The following is a 21,242-nucleotide window of genomic DNA, read 5'->3' as shown; positions in this document are numbered from 1 at the left end:
AATATTAACACAGTCTTTACAGGGGGAATATGGTTGCTGTCTTCAAATGCTTGAAGATCTGGCACGTGGGAGAGAGACTTCAATATGAAGTTCTATGGATTGGAATTAGGTCTAATAGAGGAGAATTTCAGGGAACAGATTACGATTTGATATAATCCAGAACCATGTGAGCATTTAAACAGCTGAAAGCTCTGTATCTCTGTTATAAAAGGAAAAAAAACTTAATTTTTTAACATTTCATTTAAAATGTTTTTTTCTTGAAATATAATTGACTTACAGTATTACATTCATTTCAGGTGTACAACATAATAATTTGATATTTTAGAGATTATACTCCACACTAAATTGTTATAAAGTATTACTGTATTCCCTGTGCTATATGTTACATTTTTTTATTTTTTTAGGTCTTTTGTCTTTTTAGGGCTGCACCCTCGGCATATGGAGGTTTCCAGGCTAGGGGTCTAATCAGAGATTAAGCTGCTGACCTACGCCAGAGCCACAGCAACACAGGATCCAAGCTGTGTCTGCGACCTCCACCACAGCTCATGGCAGTGCCGGATCCTTAACCCACTGAGCAAGGCCAGGGATCAAACCTGCAACCTCATGGTTCCCAGTTGGATTCATTTCCACTGCGCCAGGATGGGAACTCCTACATTACATTTTTAAAAACTTAATTTATTTTATATCTAGTAGTTTGCACCTCTCAAGTCTGTTTGTGTTATTGAACAAATGTATGGAGGAAGGCAGAATTCTTACTAGACTATTTTAATTCAGGTTTATCTTCTTTAACACACTTGGAGTATATTAGCCTTGCTATTTTGATGCCCACTGCAAAATTTGCCCTTCTGCAAACTTTGATTTAGAAAGTTTATTTTTAAAGTCTTTATTCTTATCATGTGAATAGCTTTTTTGTTTATTATTCTTCAGTCCTTTAGGCTTTTTGTTTTCATTTTCATTTTATTAGCTAGCAGCTGACTGATTGTTAGTCCTTGTTAATATGTATGTTTGTGCAACAAATGCTTATTCAACACTGTTTTGTATGAAGTCCTGAGGATCACTAGAGTGAATCAGACACAGTTGCTGCCTCCCTAGAGTTTACATTCTATTGAGGGAGATAGCTGTTTGATTACAATTCTGATAAACACTTTAAAGAAGCATGGGGGGTTATGAGAAAGTGTAATTGGATGACCTGACCTAATCTGAGGTGAGAGGATCAGGAAGTGTACATTTGCATTTTAGAGAGAATTTCAGCAAAAAGAAATTCAGTATTTTAAATTTAGTATAAAAAAATAAATTTAGTGTGGCACATAGGCCAAATAGAATAAAAGAGCATGGCATTCAGAGCCAGATCTCCTGGATTCACGTCCCAGCTTCATTACTCTTGGAAAAGTTACTTTAACTTGGCCATACTTTCTGTAAAATGGGAATGCATTTATCTCGTATATATTAAATGAGTTAAAATTGTAAAGGGCCCACAGCAATGCCTTTTGTAAATTAAAACACACCATATAAGTACTGAAGAATAATATTTATTCTGAAAACAAATCTAAGACAACAGATTTTCCAATCATTTATAATAATATTGTTAGTAATAGTAATAGTTAAGGTTCTCTGAGCACTCACTGTATGTAGGTAAGTGTGAAATGCCTTTACATGATACTGCATTATTCTGTCAATTCTTTGAGATATGTATTATTTTAATGTCTACACTTCCTCTCGTGAATAAATGAAGAAACCAAGGCTTCATTTATTCAGATTGAATAATTTGCCCAAGATCCCCCAATTGCCTATGAGGTTATGCTCTTTACTGCTGTTCTTTGTAAGTTAACTTGATTCCAGCGGAAAACCGAGCTTAGCTTTGTCTAATGTTATGCATTTGATACCAGACTGTGAACTTGTGGGATATAACTGGAAAGTTGTTCTTCTACGACTTGAAATATTGTGAGATGGGCTTTTGTATCCTTTTTAGAGACAGTTTTATCTTCACTAGTTCTGCAAGCCCATATTCCTGCTCACTCCACTGTAGTGTGGGCCTAGGACACCTCACAGAGTCCTAAATGAACCTTTCTAAGTTACAGGCAGCTTGAGAACATATCTTATATACAAGGTAGCTTTGAGATGTTTAAGTTTACCCTAGGATAAGCATTGCCAACTGATGGCATATGTTTCAAGGTGGCAGATGATATGCTTTTTATTCCATCAGATGCTAGACAGAGTTTCAAGTAGGCAGAGTTTGTTTATGTCTACTTTATGGTCCCTTGTTGCTTGGCACTCTTCATTTTGCTTTATGATTATACTCCAAACATCTCAGTACATAATTCAACGATATAATTTATCACTTCAGTTATTCTCTTTCATTGTTCTCTCCTTGCTCAGGAACCTACAGTGGCTTGCTGATGGAATGTAGTTAGGTCCTCTAAACTCCACATTCTCCTGTTTCACATGCTCTGTTGTTTGGCCCCATCGTGCCTAACCACAGACACTACCTCTTGCTTTGACTGTCTGAACTTGCCTTGCTTATTGGTGTTTCTAAGCGCTTTCAAGTGCTGTTTACTCTGCTTGGAATATTCTTCTACTTTTATGTACTTAATCTTTTATACTAAGTTCTTAGACATTGTAACTGAGAATGACTTGTTCTTTATATTCTCAACAGTTTAGTAATGTTTAGATAATTGTTTATTTACTGTTGTAGAGTTTTGATCCATCAGTATTATAAAGCCAAGGGACTTTGTACATATGTATATAGTTGTTATTATTGTCCTGCATTATATAGGTCAGGCCTGTTTCCTCTTTTAATACTCAGCATATAGTGCTTTTCAAACAAATGAAAAAGATCTACATGCCATAAGTTTAAAAGATAAAATTTTGGCAAAAGTTAAAGTTTGGCTGTGCTCGGAGCAGAAAGAAGAAAGGATTGAGAAAGAAATCTCTGAGCTATGGAGTTGGTAGGTACAGACACAGAACAATTAAAGTGTAAGTGGTGGTTACAGCATGATACATATGTATAGTCCACTGAAGTAGAAATGAACAGTAAATAAGTTTTAAAATGCTGATGAAATGAGTGTTTTAAAATAATGAAACCCTTGAAATATAGACTGAGTCACATGGGTTACTTTACATTGAATGTTTAGATATGTAGTGCGTGTGTAGGAAATTTGGACAGTGAGATTATGGTTGTAGTACTTGCTTTTAAATATCTGAGGAAAACCTTTATGTTTTTATCTTGTTCAACAAAATGTAGTGTAGAATATACTGGCTCATATTATGTATAGTATTATCATTTTATTGAACATTAAGATAGCTTAAGTTCATTACATGAGCCACAGTTGTATTTAGTGCCCGCTAGAACATTTATTAGGACTTCATAAATGGAAAATAATTGGCAATAGCTTATTGTGTGTTATTTCTAAACTGAGTTTATACTAGTATTGCATTTCTTCATTTTTCTACACAGGTGTAGACTGAGAACATGGTGTTACTCCTTTCAGTTTAGATATGTTATGTCTTCACGAATATAATGAAAATTAGAGTCCTAATTAGTTGAATTACATCTAGTTTATCTTTCTTTTGGCTCTTATTCCTATCTAGCAGAAGACTAAAATAACACATCTTGATGATTTCAGTGTTCAGAAAATAAGATTCTGTCTCTGATCTTTGAAGTTTAATGTAGCTTTTTTTTTTTTTTTTTGTCTTTTTGCCTTTTCTAGGGCTGCTCCCGCGGCATATGGAGGTTCCCAAGCTAGGGGCCCAATTGGAGCTGTAGCCACCGGCCTACACCACAGCCACAGCAACGTGGGATCCAAGCCGCGTCTGCAACCCTCCTACACCACAGCTCACGGCAACGCCAGATCCTTAACCCACTGAACATGGCCAGGAATTGAACCCGCAACCTCATGGTTCCTAGTCAGATTCGTTAACCACTGCACCATGACGGGAACTCCTAATGTAGTTCATTCTTATTCTTGACTTTCAATATGTCTTTTCTCTGGTCTCTCTCTGTGTCTTGATGCTGAATAGTCCCATTTGATATAATTTATTGGAATATATTAGTTTTTGGTATTTTTTTTTAAAGAAATGACACTATAAGTGGCAAGTTAAAATGGACTGAAAGCACAGTAGTCACCTTGTGTTTGACATAAATTGAGAGTCTGCTGATAGGTTTTCTTTTGCTTGGAGGGTCGTCACCATCTCTTTTACATTTATCAACAGAAATATTGTCCTAGATCAGTAATTTAAATCCCAGCATTTTTTCACTCTTGAAATTGATTTCATTCATATTAAAGATTAGCAAAAAACTAATTCTAAACTCCAGGTCCAGGTGGTAGTATGTGAAGGTGTTATGTAGGGAAGACTTGTTCCATATTTAATATTAATTCCATTTGACATGTCTACTGAAATCGTCATTACAGTTTTTAAAAAGTACACTCTGAATCATTTTCCTTTTATATGTTATTCTATCTTGATAGTAAATTTATTAAGTGGTTTTATTTTATTTTTTTGTCTTTTTGCCTTTTCTAAGGCTGCTCCTGTGGCATATGGAGGTTCCCAGGCTGGGGGTCTAATCGGAGCTGTAGCTGCCGGCCTATACCACAGCCACAGCAACGTGGGATACAAGCCGCATCTGCAACCTATACCACAGCTCATGGCAACACCGGATCCTTAACCCACTGAGCAAGGCCAGGGAGCGAACCCGCAGCCTCATGGTTCCTAGTAGGATTCGCTAACCACTGCGCCATGACAGGAACTCCCAGGGGGCTTATTTTTTATAATTATAAATAATCAACTCATTTATGTGTATCACTATGATAGCTGTTATGATTCCTCTTTTTTTATATTTTCTTTTTTTATTACTCAATGAGTTTATCACATCTGTAGTTGTAGAATGATCATCACAATCCAATTTCACAGGATTTCCATCTCACAGCCCAAGCACATCCCCCCATCCCCCAAACTGCCTCCTCTGGAGACCATAAGTTTTTCAGTCTGTGAATCAGCATCTGTTCTGCAAAGAAGTTCAGTCTGTCCTTTTTTCAGATTCCAAATGTCAGTGAAAGCATTTGATGTTGGTGTCTCATTTTATGGCTGACTTCATGTAGCATGATAATTTCTGGGTCCATCCATGTGGCTAAAAATGCCGGTATTTCGTTCATTTTAATGGCTGAGTAATATTCCATTGTGTATATGTACCACATCTTCTTGATCCACTCCTCTGTCAGTGGACATTTATGTTGTTTCCATGTTTTGGCTATTGCAAATAGTGCTGCAATGAACATCGGAGTACATGTGTGTTTGTGAGTCATGGTTTTCTCTGGATAGATGCCCAGGAGTGGGATTGCTGGATCAAATGGTTGTTCTATTTTTAGTTTTCTGAGGCATCTCCATACTGTTTTCCACAGTGGTTGCACCAATGTACAGTCCCACCAACAGTGTACTAGGGTTCCTTTTTATCCACACTCTCTCCAGCACTTAATGTTTGTAAACTTTTTGATGATGGCCATTCTGTCTGGTGTAAGGTGGTAGGTACTTCATAGTGGTTTGATTTGCATTTATCTAACAATGAGTGATATTGAACATCTTTTCATGTGTTTTTTGGCTATCTGTATGTCTTCTTTGGAGAACTGTCTGTTTAGTATTAATTCCATTTGGCATGTCTACTGAAAATCGTCATTATAGTTTTAAAAAATTACACTCTGAATCATTTTCCTTTTATATGTTATTCTATCTTGATAGTAAATTTATTTTATTGTGGTTTTATTTTTTATAATTATAAATAATCAACTCATTTATGTGTATCACTATGATAGCTATTATGATTCCTCTTTTTTTAAAAAAACTTCATTACGTTACATAACAACAGAAAAATGCACAATTCATGACTGAAAGCTCTGTGAATTACCACAGAGGGACCATATCTGTGTAACCACCAACTGAAGACATAAAATATTAATACCCTAGAAGGCTTCTTTGTAGCTCCACACAATATTACTCTGTCTCTTCCCAAAGGAAACCAGTCTGCTAACTACTTCTGTTTTTGAAATTTGTACAACATTTTGTATGCTTTCGTCTGGCTTGTTTTGACATTATGACACCGGCCCATATTGTTGCATGTAGCAGTCTGTTCATTCACTGTCACTGATGTAAGCATTCCATCCAAATGATAGAATTTATTTGCTAGTTGTATTGTTAAAAATTTGAGTGCTTTCAGTTTGGCTTGTTTGAATAGTGATGCTGTGAAGAGAAGATTCTTGTATAATTTTTTTTTCTTCTTCTTTTGCATGCATTTCTGTTGAATAAATAGGAGTAAAAGTGGTGGGTCATAGTTTTAAAACTTGAGTGAGTAGATAATACCAAACAATTTTCCATAGTTATTATACCAGTTTATACTGTACTAGCTGTACGTAGGTTTCAGTTGTTCCATATTCCTGCTAACACCTTTCTGCTCTCCTCATGGTACGTTTTGAAAAACATGGAAGTTCTTAATTTTAGTATGGTTCGGGTTCTCAGTCTTTGAAGTTAATACTGTTTGTGTTCTGCTTAAGAAATCTTTGCTTAGCTGGAGGTGATGAAGTATTCTCCTATATCATCTTTTAGAAGCTTTTTTTATCTTGCAAATTCAGTGAGGTGTGAAGTTTGTACATATGTAGTGTGTATCCACATGTGTACACACATACCAATATACATAAACATACAAGCCTTATTCTCTATTCTCTTCCATTGGTCTATTTTACTGCAGTATCTTAATTACGAAAAGTCTTGATATATATATATATACATATTATATATATATATATATAATATTTTCTGTTTTGATTTCTTATACATGTTTGGTTATCATACTTTTTTCCTTCTTCTTTCTCTTTCTAGGGCTGCACCTGCAGCATTTGGAAGTTCCCAGGCTAGAGGTTGAATCAGAGCTACGGCTGCCAGCCTACACCACAGCCACAGCAACACCAGATCTGAGCCCTGTCTGTGACCTACACTGCAGCTCACGTCAATGCCGGATCCTTAACCCACTGAGTGAGGCCAGGGATCAAACCCACATCCTCATGGATCCTAGTCATGTTCGTTAACTGCTGAGCCACAAAGGGAACTCCAGAAAGTCTTGATATTTGGGAGAGAATATCTTCCCAGTCTTTTCTTCTTCTTCACAATTATCTTGACCCTTCTCAGCCCTTATATTTCCATATGAATTTTTGAATCAGATTGTAAATTTTTACTAAAAAATTCTGCTAGGAATTTGATACAAATTGAATTGAATCTTTAGATCAATTTGTGAAGAAATGACATTTTTTATAGTATTGGGCCTTCTGGTCCATGAAAACTTTATAGATCTATCCATTTATTTAGGCTATCTTTAATTTTTCCACAAACATTCAGTAGTTTACCGTGTAAATATTTCCTGCATCTTTTATTAGATTTATTCCTAGGTATTTAATGTTTTTCAATGCCATTGTAAAAGGTGCTTCTTAATTTCTGACGGTTCCTATCTATATCAATATATTTATTTTTTATCTCTTGAATAAAACTATTTGAGTCTAATGGTCTGACTCTACATTATTTAAATTTTTCTGCATACACAGTTATGTTAATGGTAAATAATGAGCTTTTTTCTTCTTTTCTATCCTTTTCTTTTTTCTCTTGTATTATTGCACTGGCTAGAACCACTTGTCCAGCATTGAATGCAGATAATAATAGAAGGCATCCTTGTAAACTTGGAACATTTCTCCATTAACGTGTGATGCTTGCTGTGGTTTTTACTATAGAAACGCTTTGTCACTCTAAGGATAGTTCCTTCTATTCCTAGTTGCTAAGAGGTTTTATCACAAATGGATGATGAATTTTTTTCTGCATCTATTTAGATAATTATATCTTTTTTGTCTATTATTTTAACGTGGTGATTGATGTTTAAATGTGACATCTGAAATAAACCCAGTTTGGGCATGGTACATTATTCTTTTATGTATTGCTAAATTTGTCTTTGATATTTTCTTCAGGATTTTTACCTCTGTGTCTGTGCTCATTAGTGAGATTGGCCCATAATTTTCCTCATAAAAACATTTGGGAACTTTTTTCTCTTTTACTGTTTGTGTAAGATTGGTGTTATATATTTTTTGGATCTGTGGAATATCATTTAAGAAGCCATCTTAGTTTAGAGTTTTCAGGCTTTTATTTTACTGCATTCATTCCTAGACTATGAATTTCCCTCTTAAGTATTATTATGGCTGTATCACATATGTTTTGATGTACTTTATTTTTATCATTTATTTGAAAATATTTTCTGTTTTGATTTCTTTTAACATGTGCATACATTTCTAAACATGTGGATATTTTTGTAGTTAAATTTTACTATGATCAGAAAGTATATATATAGATATAGATATAGGTATATACATAATCTTTTTAGGGCCGCACCCTCAGCATATGGAGATTCCTAGGCTAGGGTCAAATCAGAGCTGTAGCTACCAGCCTACACCACAGCCACAGCAGCGTAGGATCCTTAACCCAGTGAGCCAGGCCAGGGATTGAACCTGCATCCTCATGGATACTGGTCAGATTTGTTTCCACGAACCACAACTGGGAACCTCCAGAAAGTATATTAAATATCCAGAAAGTATATCATATGTAATTTTAGTCCTTTGTCTTTTGTTTTTTAATGACCAATTAAAGTAAGTATTTCATGCCTGCTTAAAAAGAATGTGTTTGCAGTTGTTAATTCAAAGGTATTAGCTTGCTAGGGTTGCTGTGGCAAAGTACCACTATCTGGGTGGCTTCAGCAACAGAAATTTATTCTCTCACTGTTCTGGGGGCTAGAAATCAGAAATCGAGTCTTGGTAGGGCCATGTTGCTTCTGAAGCTGGTAGGGGAGAACTTCCTTCCTCTTTTAGCTCCTGGTGTTTGCCAGCAGTCCCTTAGTTCATTACTCTGTCTCTGCCTCTGTTGGATATAATCATCTTCTCCCTGTGTGTGTGTTTTTATGTGGCACTGTCCTCTCCGTGTTTCTCTGTTCCTATAAGGCTATCAGTCATATCAGGTTAAGGGTCTTCCCTACTCCATTATGACACTCTTAACTAAATACATCTGCACTTAGTCTTTTTCCAAATACGGCCATATTCTAAGGCACTGGGGTTAGGACTTCGGCATATCTTTTTTGGGTACATGGGTCTCACTCATAATGTAAATTAGGCCAAGCTTATCATTCATATTAAATTTCTGTATCTTTCATGTTTCTTTGTCTGATTACTCTGTTACTTACTGTGGGAGAGTTAAGAAAATTACCCACCATGTCTATAGATTTATCTGTTCCTTCTTTTGGTTCTGTCAATTTTTGCTTTTTGTATTTTGAGGTTATGTATTAGGTGCATAAAAATCTAGAATTGTTACTTTTTCTGATAAAGTATATACCTTTTATCATTATACTGTGTCATTCTATCTGTCTTGGCATTCCTGCCTTAAAGGATACTTTTTGATATTAACATATACTTAAGCTTTCTTTTGATCAGAGTTGCATGCATATATTTTTCCATTTTTCAGCTTTTACTTTTCTTTTATCTGAGCCTTAAAATGAGCCCAATATATAGTTAGGTTTTGTTGTTGCTGTTGCTGTTGTTTGTTTTTGTTAAAAGTCTGTGTTTTGAGTGTTTGATTAGCTTGCATTGACTGTACCTTTTGATATGGATAGAATTCAGTCTCTGGTCATGCCATTTGCTTTCTGTTCCTTGTTCTCTGTCTCTATTCTAGTTTTCTCTTCTCCTTTCTTGCTTTCCTTTGATGGGATGTTTATTTGCCCTTTGTTCTGTTCTAGCTGTTAATCATAGATTCTATTATTCTTTTAGTTACTACCCTGTAGACTTCAACATGTATTATTAACTTTTTGAAATCTAATGATTTTATTCCATTCCAGATAAGGCACTTGGTACACTTTAACTTTTTAAATTTTCACTTCAATTTATGGAGTGTCTTGATATTTCCAAATATCATAAAACCTGTATGTTTTGGTCCCCTACATACCTAATTATAATAATAGTTTTTAATATATATTTGTTTCCATTTATCATTTACATATGTTTGTTTCCTCCTCTATTATCCAGCTTCAACTTGATTATTTCTTTATTCTGCTAAAAGAACATTCATTTGTGTTTTCTTTGGTATGAATTGTTTATGACATTTTACCTCAGTTTTATTTACCTGAATATGTCTTTAATTTACCTGCCTTTTGAAAAGGGTATTTTTACTGGATGAGCAGTTATTTTCCTTTAATTCTGTGAGGTATATTAATTCCACTCACTGTCCTCTGATTTCTTTTGTTTCTATTGAGAAGTCAGCTGTACTTTGCATATTACCCCTTTAGTGTAAACTACACCCCTGCTCAACTACTTTTAATTACTTTTGTGATTTTCAGAAGTATTACTATGATAGACTTAATATGTAGTTTTCTTAGTTTTTATCTTAATTGGGGCCTGAACCACCTAATTGGTACTTGAATCAATGTTTTTCATTTTTTTTTAGAAAATTCTACCTTATTTTGTTTTCATATATTGCTTTTGTCCCATTTTTGCTTTCCTTCTGTGTGGTGCTCCAATTACATGTATGTTAGACCATCTTTTACTGTATCCCATTTATGTATCATGTTCTGTCTGTACTTTTTTATTCTTTTGTATTTCTGCATATTTTCTTCAGACCTATTTTTTGTTCATGAATTCTTTTTCATTGGTGTCTAACATGATAAAACCATTCATTTTAATTTATTTCTCAGTTCTGAAATTTCATTTGACGCTTTTTTTCTGATTTCCACTTTTCTTCCAAAATTTCTAGTCCTGTTTTTTATTTCCTTGATTATATTAGTCATAATTATTTTAATATGCACTTCTGAAAACTTTATCTACATTTTCCATAGGTATGTTACTGCCGATTTGTTTCTGGTGGTTTTAAATCTTATTGTTTAGTCGAACTATTTTCTTGTTGTTGTTGTTGTTTGTTTTGTTTTTGTTTAATGGCTGAACCTGAAGCATATGAATGTTCTTGGGCCAGGAACTGAATCTCAGCCACAGCTGTGAGCTGGATCCTTTAACTCACTGTGCCAGGCCAGGGATCAAACCTGCACCTCTGCAGTACCCAAGCTGCTGTAGTTGAAGTCTTAACTCACTGCACCATGGCAGGAACTCCAGGACTGGTAATTTTTGCTTGAATACCAGATATTATATATGAAAAAATGTGGAGATAATTGGAAGCTAACATGCTGTTAACTTTATTCAGAGAGAATTTATTTTTGCTTCAGAAAGTTGACCCCAGGCAGGGATTGAGAAGATTTGAATTTCAATTTAGTCATCATTAAAGTTGGTCTACTTCTAGTTCAGTTTTATTCAGGCTTCCAGATGTACCTCACCAGTAGCTCCTCAGCTCCAGTTTTTGTCCTCTTATCCTCAGAAATTTGTCTTTCTCTTGCTGTCTTCCCTTGCCTCTCAGATCCCTCTGTAGAATGGGCCAGTCCTTCTAGGGGAAACACACCTTCAGGAGATGTGCATACCTTTTTGGATTTCCTTCTTGTCTAAGATCACAGTCCCAGAGTTCTTCAGTCTTGGCCATTCTCAATGGTTTTGGAAGGTTAGCTTTGCTTTTAATAATTGTCTGCGTATCCTGTATCCTCGTTCTCACTGGGAGGGTTTATTAAAGTTACCTATTTCATTATGGAAAAAAGACTTTTTTTTTCTGCTGGGTTATAGTCTTTAAGATGGCTGTTTTAAAATCTGCAGTTTCATGTGGCTCATCAAACATTTTTAATTTGTTTATACTCTCATTTCTTAGCATGTATTTGAATATATATCCTTACCAGAAGCTTTAAGGCATATGAAGAGAGATCCACTAAAATGGATAGATATCTAAAGTTGTAATGTATATGGTTAAATTTGACAAGTAGATAGTTTAGCTGCTAATAAGCAAAATGTTTTTTTAAGATTAGTATTATTTTGGCTATTTATTTCTTTCTTCCAGAAAGAAAGTATATTCATATTTTTCAAACTCACCTAGGTTCATTGGCTCTACGCTTGTCAAAAATTGTGCCCTCTCATTTGTTTTTAAAGTCCTTTTCTTAATGTATTGGTAGAGTAGTACTTCTTGGAAAAACCAACTATTAGGACTTAATTTGTATAGAAAGATTTTTTTTTCTTTAAAGTATTTAATTCATAATATTCATTCTAAAATCAAAATATTGTTGTCTTTGTTCATCTTTGCAGAACTTCATAGTAATATTTATCACTTGTTTCTTTTCCTCTAAATTTATATTCATATTTTACTGATCAAATAGTTTTTAACCAGAGTTATCAAGGATTCCATGCACTTCCAAGATAGGGATAACATCAGTCTAAAGACTCAATTCTTTTCTGTCTTCACTGCTTACAGACAGGGAACACAATCTCTTCAGCCTGGACCTTTATAGAAGAATTTGGAGAAAATAAACAGGTAAGAGAATGTCTCTTAGGAATATTAAGTGATATATTTAGTTTTCAGAAATCCAGTTATAAATTATTCTTTTTAGGGTTTTAGGAAGAAATATTTAAAACTGTCCAGTGAAACCTAGTGTAAATTTCTGCTTATTATAGCTTTGTTAATTACAGACTCATTAAGCGAAGTTTTAGAAAGTTAAACTGGTTTCCATATTTCAGGTCTTCTAAAAACTTTTAACATGCCAAACCAAAATTATTAGTGATACAGCTTAGAATAAAAGTTATAGAGTTCCCTTTTGGTGCAGCAGGTTAAGGGTCTGGCGTTATCACTGAAGGAGCTTGGGTTGCTGCTATGGTGTGGGTTTGATCCCTGGCTTGGGAATTTTCACAAGCTATGGGCACACAGCCAGGAATAAAAAAACAGCATAGTTATTAGGAGTCACTGTTTAGTTTTTCCAACATGGTACTCAGCAGGATAAGTTTTAGTAGGAAGTTAAAGGCAGTTTATAGTTTGAGTAAAGATTCTTATTATCCAGATTCGGTTTTACATGTAGAGGCAAAAAGAATGTTGTAGTTCTCTGGGTAGCAAACCATGTGTTTGTGAGTAAGTTGCTTTACCTTTCTGTGCAGTTTTCTCCTTGTTAAAAAGAAATATAATAATACTTACCTTGTAAGGCTATATAAGGGTTAAATAATCCCAATCTTATATAATTATTTTTTGAAAGTAAGTGCTCAATAAATATTAGCTTTTATTAATAATAATTCATACTTCAGATACAAAGAAATATTTATTATGCTTGAGACTTAAAACTATTTAGATCTTAATCTTAGCATAAAAATTCAAGTATGTGATGCTAGTCTCAGAACTGCCTTTCCTACAGGTTTTTATGGTTCAAATTTTAAATTATGAGAACTGTTTTTACTGATGGAAATGAAACTTGAAAAGAGTTACTATATTTCCTAAGGCTTTTATCTTCACTTTTGCTCAGGTTTTTTCCTCATGGTTTTTCTAGTGAGCTGCAATTTTCAAGCTGTACTGAAGCCTAGTTTGCTAAGCTCAGATCATAGTTTTCCTGCTCATAAGCTCTTGTGTTACTCTCTTTCCAGTGGTATAGAAACTAGCATTAAAATAATTAGACATAATTAGTCTCTTGTTACAAAGGTAGCAGACTGGAAGCTCTGGATATAGTTCGGTTGGTATCTCAGTTTTTTGAAAGGAAAAGCACCTAGGCTTCATTTCAGTAAAAATAGCTTGATACCTTTTGTTTTATATTTGGTCGTTTTTGAGTTCTTTTTTTGTTTGTTTTGTTACGTCTTGGCCTCTAAAGGGAAGGCATTTGAGTTTGCAATCACTATGTTTAAAGTATTTTGAGAAAATTTTTCAGATTTGTTTTTAATGTTTTCCCATTACATAGTATCCTTATTAAAAGTTCTTCCTTCCCAAACTGATTTGCAGCTATTCACTGAATTAACTGTTTCTGTGGTCAAGTTTGGAAAGAACCACATACTTTATACTCCCCTTGAAAATGATACTGCATGTTAACAGCTTAAATAATTGTAGTAGCAGTCTCCTTAGCTGTTAAATCCATCTCTTCTAAAAATTTCCCAAGGTGTTTTTTTGGCCTAAGGAATTCTTGATTGTATGGGATGTAGTTTGGAAAACACTTAAACCAGCCCAAAGAAACACTTAGGATTCCTTGGTAACTTTTTTGATGTATAATTGAAGTACAGTAAAATGCACATATTTAAATTGCACACTTTGGTCAGTTTTGCTTTGTGCAAACATCTGGGAGGTGACATCACAATCAAGATAAGAAACATTTCCATCACCTCCACTCTAATCCATTCTTCCCCCTACCCTCTTTCCCAGGTGACCACTGGACTGATTGCTGTCACTATAGTGACATCAGTTTGCATTTTCTAGGATTCCAAACCTTTTTTTTTGAAGGCTTAAATTATAATCTTTAGAAAATTTAGACTGAAACAGCTGTAATTTCTTAAAAATGAAAATACAGTTATCTGGCAAAGCATATGTTTCTGATAATTGTTATACAGGGTCAAAGTTTCACAGTAAGAGTTTAAAACCCAAATCACTTTTTCAGATTTATATGATAAAATAGTTGTAAATGTAGAAAATAATTTAGTTAAAACAAAAACTGATGATTTCCCCCAAAATCGAATCTGAAAAATATAATTACCCTAGTAAAAATAGAGAACTAATTAACCAGAATTTTATAAGGAAATGGTTATAGACAATAGCTTTCTTTTTTAATCCAGCCATCTGTTAGTAAGATTAGCCTACTCAAAGCCTCCTATAAATCATCTTAAAACAGAAATATTGACCTAAGTTTACTCTGTGGGCCTAGTCTTAGAAAAAGCATTGGCCACTGCAAGTCTACTTTACCTTTTTTGTAAATTTGGTTTTACTAGTCAATTCCAGCCAAAAGTATCATTTAACAATAGTTAATGATTTTAAACTATTTCATAGGTTATAAGTTGCTTTTTATAATGCTATTATAAAAACTTTGTTCTGTAGATGAAATGGTTCAGTAAAAGTTCTTGAGTGATTACAGTTACAACTATTTGAACATTAGAAATTGAAATAAAACGGTAAAATGAAAAATTTTCAACTGTTTTATTGAGATCTCATAGAAATCTAAAGAAATGCTTAAAACGCATATTAAAGGTATGAGGAATGCATTTCATAGATCAGAATGTCAGGTGCTTCGTCCTCATACATGGCTGTTGGTAGTGTTAAGATGCTATAGCTCCCTTGGAAACTAGTTGACAATATCTCAAAAAGTTAAACATAGAGTTTTCCATATGACCTAGCAATTCCATTCCTAGTTATTTACTCAAGAGAATTGAAAACATATGCCCATGTGAAATATACAGCCAAAAGGTGGAAGCAGCATGGATTTCCCTTGACTGCTGTGTGGATGAACAAACTACAGTACCTCTATACAATGGTTATAAAATGGAATGAAGTTCTGATACATTCTCCATGATTGAGACCTGAAAACATTGTGCTAAGAAGCCAGTTAAAAAGGACCACATAAATTATGCGCTTCCATTAATATGAAACATCCCCAAAAGGCACATCTGTAGAAACAGAAAAATTAGTGGTTACTGGGGCTGGAGGAGAGGGAATGGGGAGAGATGCTAGGAGACACAGAGGTTCTGATGAGGGTGATGAGAATGTTCTGGATAGAGGTGTTGGTTGTACAACTCTGTGAATATACTAAAAACCATTGAATCATACACTTTTAAAAGGTGCATCATAAAGAGGGGGTTGTGAAGGTGGACCTCATGGAGCTAAGAAGAAGAAAACAATGAGGACTTAGCTTTTTAATGGAAAAGTAGTTTGGAGTATCTGCTCAGAGAAAAACTAAAAGAAAAGATAGCCAAAATTAATGTGAGAAGATTCTTTCACCGAACTCACTTTAAAGCTCTATGCAGGTTTCCCTTAGATTATCTGCCTGAAACAAATGCAACTAGAGAACCTCTGATGTTTGGTCAGGACGTGTAAGAGAATTAGAAACAAAAATGCAAGACACAAATAGAGGAAAACATCAGTGTATATCCATTGCTTAGATTTTCTCTGAGGAGCGTGTTGGTGGTATTCGTCTCTCCTGTGGGAGACCAGTTTGTAATTGCTACGGTGGCGGGGCTGGCGAGCCGCTGGTGATGTGCTGCCAGGCTTGGCCCTGGCTCCCCTGTCTGATGTGAGGTCACAGTTATTACCCACTTTGCTGCTCGTTCCAGACACAGCTTTGTGAGCCAGGGTCCTTTCAGCGATTACTACTTGATTAGAATTGGCACTTAAGGTTAAGCCTGTTTGCTAGTCTTCACATAGATCAAAGTTATTCTGTGAAACTGTGTTCATTCGAGATGTAAATGTGAAATTCAGAGAATTTGATCAAAATTCGAATCACTATATTGAAGCATTATGTTAGAGTAAGTTATTCTCATCCATTTTTCATTTATTTTTGTGCAAAAGGGCCTTTGTCTTCAAATAAATTACTACATAAAGTTTAGCATCTAAAGCAAGGGACTTCAGAGCTGCGTGGACTGAGGTGGGAGAGTGAGGGTCTGTAGGAGTGGGCAGAAGCCAGACAGCTTAGGCATCCTATGCCGTGTTCCTCTCCCCCTGCCCACAACAGCCATTCGAGACGCTTTCCCTCAAACCTGTTCTGAGAAGATTGCCAGAGTAAGAGATCTTGATCAAGGGGAATAATACTTTCCTAGGTATTGGGAGGCCTACTTTTTAACTTGTTCTTTCTCCATTTATCTGTAGGAATATGAAACAGATACTTAATGGTTATATTTTGTCTGTAATCTTCTTCAGTGAAAGAGGCGACTTGAATTAAAGACTTCTGAGGACTCAACCTAGTCCTAATTTATTATTTTGATTTAGTGAATCCTATTGGTCAGAAACTTTATTGTTATCAATGATAAAAAGACAAAACCAGTAAGGAATCCACAGACTTGATCAGATGCTCTACTACAGATGTTCAAATGGTCACTAAACCATAATAATTGTCATTATTAGTCCTAAGGGAAATCCAAATTAAAGTCAAAACGGGACCCCGTTTCACATCACTGGATAGTGATGTTTCACAGCACTGGCAGTACCGAGCATATGTCGCTGAGGCTGTGGAGCAGCTGGAGCTCTCCATTTCATTGATGTGAGTGTCAAAATGCGCACGTTGGAGCACTGCTCAGCCATATCTTTCTCTCCTGTGTGACCCGGCAATTCTACTCCTAGTTATTTACCCCCAAAGAAATGAAAATATGTATTCACAAAAAAACTTGTATAAGAATGTGTATAACTGCTTTATCCATAATAGTCAGAATTTAGAAATAACACACGTCTTTATCAAAGGAGAATGGGTAAAGAAATTGTGTATCATACAATGGACTGCTGTACTCAGCAATAAAAAGAACAGAGCACTGATATATGCAACATGAGTGAATCTTAGAAATTATCTTGAGAGAAAGAAGCTAGATATAAAAAAATACTTTAAGAACACATTTTCTCTGAAGTCCAAGAACAGGCAAAATTAAGCTGTCGTTGAAAGGAATCAGAAAGTGGTTGCCTCCAGCGGAAGGGCTCTTGACAGGAAAGGATAATGAGAACTTGTAGACCGATGGTTATGTTCTATATCTTGCTGTAGGTGTTGGTTACATGGGTTTATACAGTTGTCAAACTCATTGAAATGAACACATAGAATGTGTGCATTTTATTGTATGTAAATTGTACCCCAATTTAAAAGGTGTTGGGACAGTTGAATAATTCTCAGTGTAAAACGTACATTCTGAAATTGGCTCTGTATCATTCCCTTAAGAAGGAAAAAGGGGAGTATAGATCCCAGTCTGAGGGATTAAAGAGCTAAGGATGTTCATTGGGACTAAAAAGCAGGGGTGGGCAAGTAAATATATGCTAGGAGTTTTCATTCATTTATTAATTGGTGGTTTCATAGAAATCAGTGATGTTTTTTGAGTTTTACTGTCTCTGATAGATAAATTGTGTGTTAGAGGAAAACATGGTTCGTCTAGGTTTATCGTACTAATTATTTATCTTAAGTTTGATATACCTTGTCTTTTCGAATCATCCAGATATTTTTCCAAATATATTTAGATCATTAGATTGTAATAGAATTAGTTTTGAAGTGCTTATAAACATCTAAAGCTTTTCATCTCCTAATCTTTATAGTATTGGTGAGGAAATTTTTTTCTTATCCTTTATAAATAAGTCATCAAAGTGAACTTTTAATTTTGTATTTTAATTTAGTCTTCTTAAAAGTGTGAGAGTACAGCTGTTGGTTAGTGTATTTTTAAATTGCAGGTTTACAGTAGGGGAATATCAGAAATGCAAATTTGCAGACCCAAGAAGCACTCTGCCAGTAGCTAATTGTCTGTCTTACATGTGAAGCCCTTCGCCTGAAGAACTCTTTGATCCATATTTCATAATAGGCTGCATTACCTCTTGAATGGCTGTAAACCTAAAGTGAGAGTGATTTCTCTAAAAACTACATTTCCTCAGGGCAGAAATGTAGCTAATTAAAGATCCACTCCTGTAAATCATGTTGTCTCTGACCACATTGTTACAATTTGAAGGATCTAGATGTGTCACATATACGGGACTAATAGGGAATTGACTGTATCTGTGTGATAATCTTTAGAAGGAGATAATCAGAACTTTTTTTTTTAAAGCAAGTGTTTGAATTATCAGGAGCACTAAGTTTTCCGTTTATACTCAATACCGTAATGATTCAGGCAAAGTGAATACTTTAAGAAAAAAGTTCTATAATACCTGGAAGTATCCTACTTTGGATATTAGAAAAGCAAATGGTATCAAAGTGATTCCTTATCTGATTTCAAAATACAAAAATAGAACTGCATGCCTTAAGTGTATTTATGTCTTCTTGGAATGAACTGCTTTTATTGCTCTTATGGTACCATTAATAAAAATTACAAGGTTATAAAATCATTCTAACTAGAGTTTTACAGTATTAGAAATTAAACCTATATTTAACTGATTTTTATTTTTCTATTTTTTTCTTAACTAGGTCCTTTCTGATGTTGCTTGAACTTATTCTCCCTGCAGTTGATCTCATTCCTGTTGGCTTAATATTAAGACCCATGACAACACTAAGTTAACGTTCATCTTTTAGCTCTCACTTATAGTACCAGGAAAATACAGAAAGAACTTTACCTGGAACATTCAATGACCTAATTTTTTCCATTCCTAGAAGCACCATAACTTTTATAAGGAATCATCTTACAGTCATTTGCACACCCTTGGCTTATCTCTGCACTAAAGAACATAGTTGAGTTTTTGGGAAGTACAGGATTTACAGATTTGGTCTTTACTAGTCACACACATCTATACACATTATAATTAATGAAGCAGGACATTATTGATAAATAAGATGAATGTTCATTGTGGAACAATAATACTTCAAACGTTGGCTTTTTTAAAAATAATTTGGTTTAATTTTTGGATTTTTCTATCCTATAAGTTGATAATGTTTCTTGAAGTTTATTTGATTCATTTTATTATTTTATGATACCAGTAGAATTCTAATGTTAAATTGGTTTGTTGAGTTGTATAAATGTTTACAGTAGTATTTAAATAATGAAATATAGACAGTTTTTGCAACCCAGGGGTGAATGTTTCTGCTCCTTGATACCTACCTAATACAATTTCAAAAAAGAAGTAAATATGAATTCACTGTTTTTTATCTTTTCTTCATGACCCCTTAGTGTTAGTACCAAATTTAAAAGGAGCTTCATTATGGATGGAGCAAAGAGGAATCAGAGGTTCTCTTTTTTGGTGAACATAAAGATACACAACAATTAATAGGTAACCAGGAAATAGATAATCCAAGAATGCATTTTAGCAAGAGCTCTGAAGGTTGTTGAAAGCTTACATGATACCGACCGATGACACTTTCGGTATTTGCAATGCAGTGAGTACTGACAGTCTTTACCAGCAGTATAATAATATCAGGGTTTTGAATGTTCGAACATTATGTTAAACTGTGATTATAGTTTTTATGCTTTGTCTCTTTGAATTAAATTTGTAACCATAAAGATGTGCAGCATAATTGTTATGTATTTATTTACAGACTACAATTTTCGTCGCAGCTCAATAAATAGCCTTTCCCCTGTTAGTGCTACCCTCTCTTCTGGGACACCCAGCGTGCTTCCTTATACTTCAAGGCCTTACTCTTATCCGAGCTATTCCTTGTCACCAACAGTGTCACTTGCTAATGGCAGCCATGTTGGACAGCGACTATATATCTCCAATCAGGCCTCGTTCTTCTGAAGAAAATACTGTAAACAGGAGTATGAAAGTTTCTTTGTAAAGCCAGCAAATTAAAATACTCTTTTATTTTAGAATCGGGTTTGCACATTTGGTTTTAAAATGATAATTATATATTTATTTCAACATAGTAAAACATCACAATTCAGAATAACTTACAGTTGTAAAACTTGTAAAAATGCTAAGTTTAAAAAGTTACTCAGTGATTTCTCTTGATAAAGGCATAACAAACTACTATTCTTTTTAAACTTTCGGGATTTTAAATAACTTCTAATTCCTGAGTGGTCAGTAGAACCTAGAAGTTTACGTTAAATTTTTTCATTATAACTTTGCTAGAGTTTCACAAACATTAAAGCACTTGCAGACAGTGGTTACACTAGATTTGATTACCAAGGATCACCATCTGTATTAGAGATTAGAACAATTCTGTAACCAGAAGCATCTAACTATTATGTAGAAAGAAATGAAGGGCAAAAAGATTAAGATGCAAATTTATGCAGTACTAAAGAAAAAGCAGTCTACCATTGTGGTCCTTGAAAATAACTATAAATATTTCAGTTGATGATTATTTGTTATAGAAATAAATTATAATTTTGCTGTTAATGTATTTAAGGTTTTTATAGTTATGCTTCATTTGTGTTTGATATTCACTGTATAGTTGTTTGAGTAATAAGTGTTTAGAGTTTTTTAATGTTGAAATCATGTGTTGTTTAATTTTTGTACTTGAATTCAAATTCTTGGACATTAAATATGCGATGCTTCTAATATGCATGTGTTTTTACTTTTGTTTATTAGTATGCACCCAAAATTTAGCACTTGACCATCGCCTTGACATTCTGAGAACAACTCCCCCTACTTCGTATATAATCATAGGCTCAGTGTTTTCACTGGGACCAAAGCAAAAGATACTGCAGAAAGAAAATTAATAGTTTTGTAAAACATAGTAACAAAAATCCTTTTCATAGACCAAT

At 34.4% G+C, this 21,242-nt stretch overlaps 1 protein-coding gene across 2 annotated transcripts in view; it reads left to right on the top strand.

Annotated features, from left to right (window-relative positions):
* RBM46 (RNA binding motif protein 46) overlaps nucleotides 1-21,036 on the top strand; it is a 45,969-nt gene extending 24,933 nt beyond the window's left edge. Inside the window, exons 5-6 of one of the 2 annotated variants that reach the window (XM_047799007.1) lie at nucleotides 12,397-12,456; nucleotides 19,013-19,138. In XM_047799007.1, the coding sequence (XP_047654963.1) occupies nucleotides 12,397-12,452 (56 nt within the window). In that variant the 3' untranslated portion in view covers nucleotides 12,453-12,456; nucleotides 19,013-19,138. Of the gene's footprint in view, nucleotides 1-12,396; nucleotides 12,457-19,012; nucleotides 19,139-20,074 lie in introns of those variants that run through there. The other variant, XM_047799006.1, reaches the window with a different exon arrangement.
* The last annotated feature ends 206 nt before the right edge of the window (nucleotides 21,037-21,242 follow it).

The sequence above is a fragment of the Phacochoerus africanus genome, chromosome 10 (genome assembly GCF_016906955.1).
Source record: "Phacochoerus africanus isolate WHEZ1 chromosome 10, ROS_Pafr_v1, whole genome shotgun sequence".
NCBI classification, from domain to species: domain Eukaryota; kingdom Metazoa; phylum Chordata; class Mammalia; order Artiodactyla; family Suidae; genus Phacochoerus; species Phacochoerus africanus.
The sequence above is the reverse complement of the archived record's forward strand: the minus strand, read 5'-3'. Positions and strand labels throughout refer to the sequence as shown.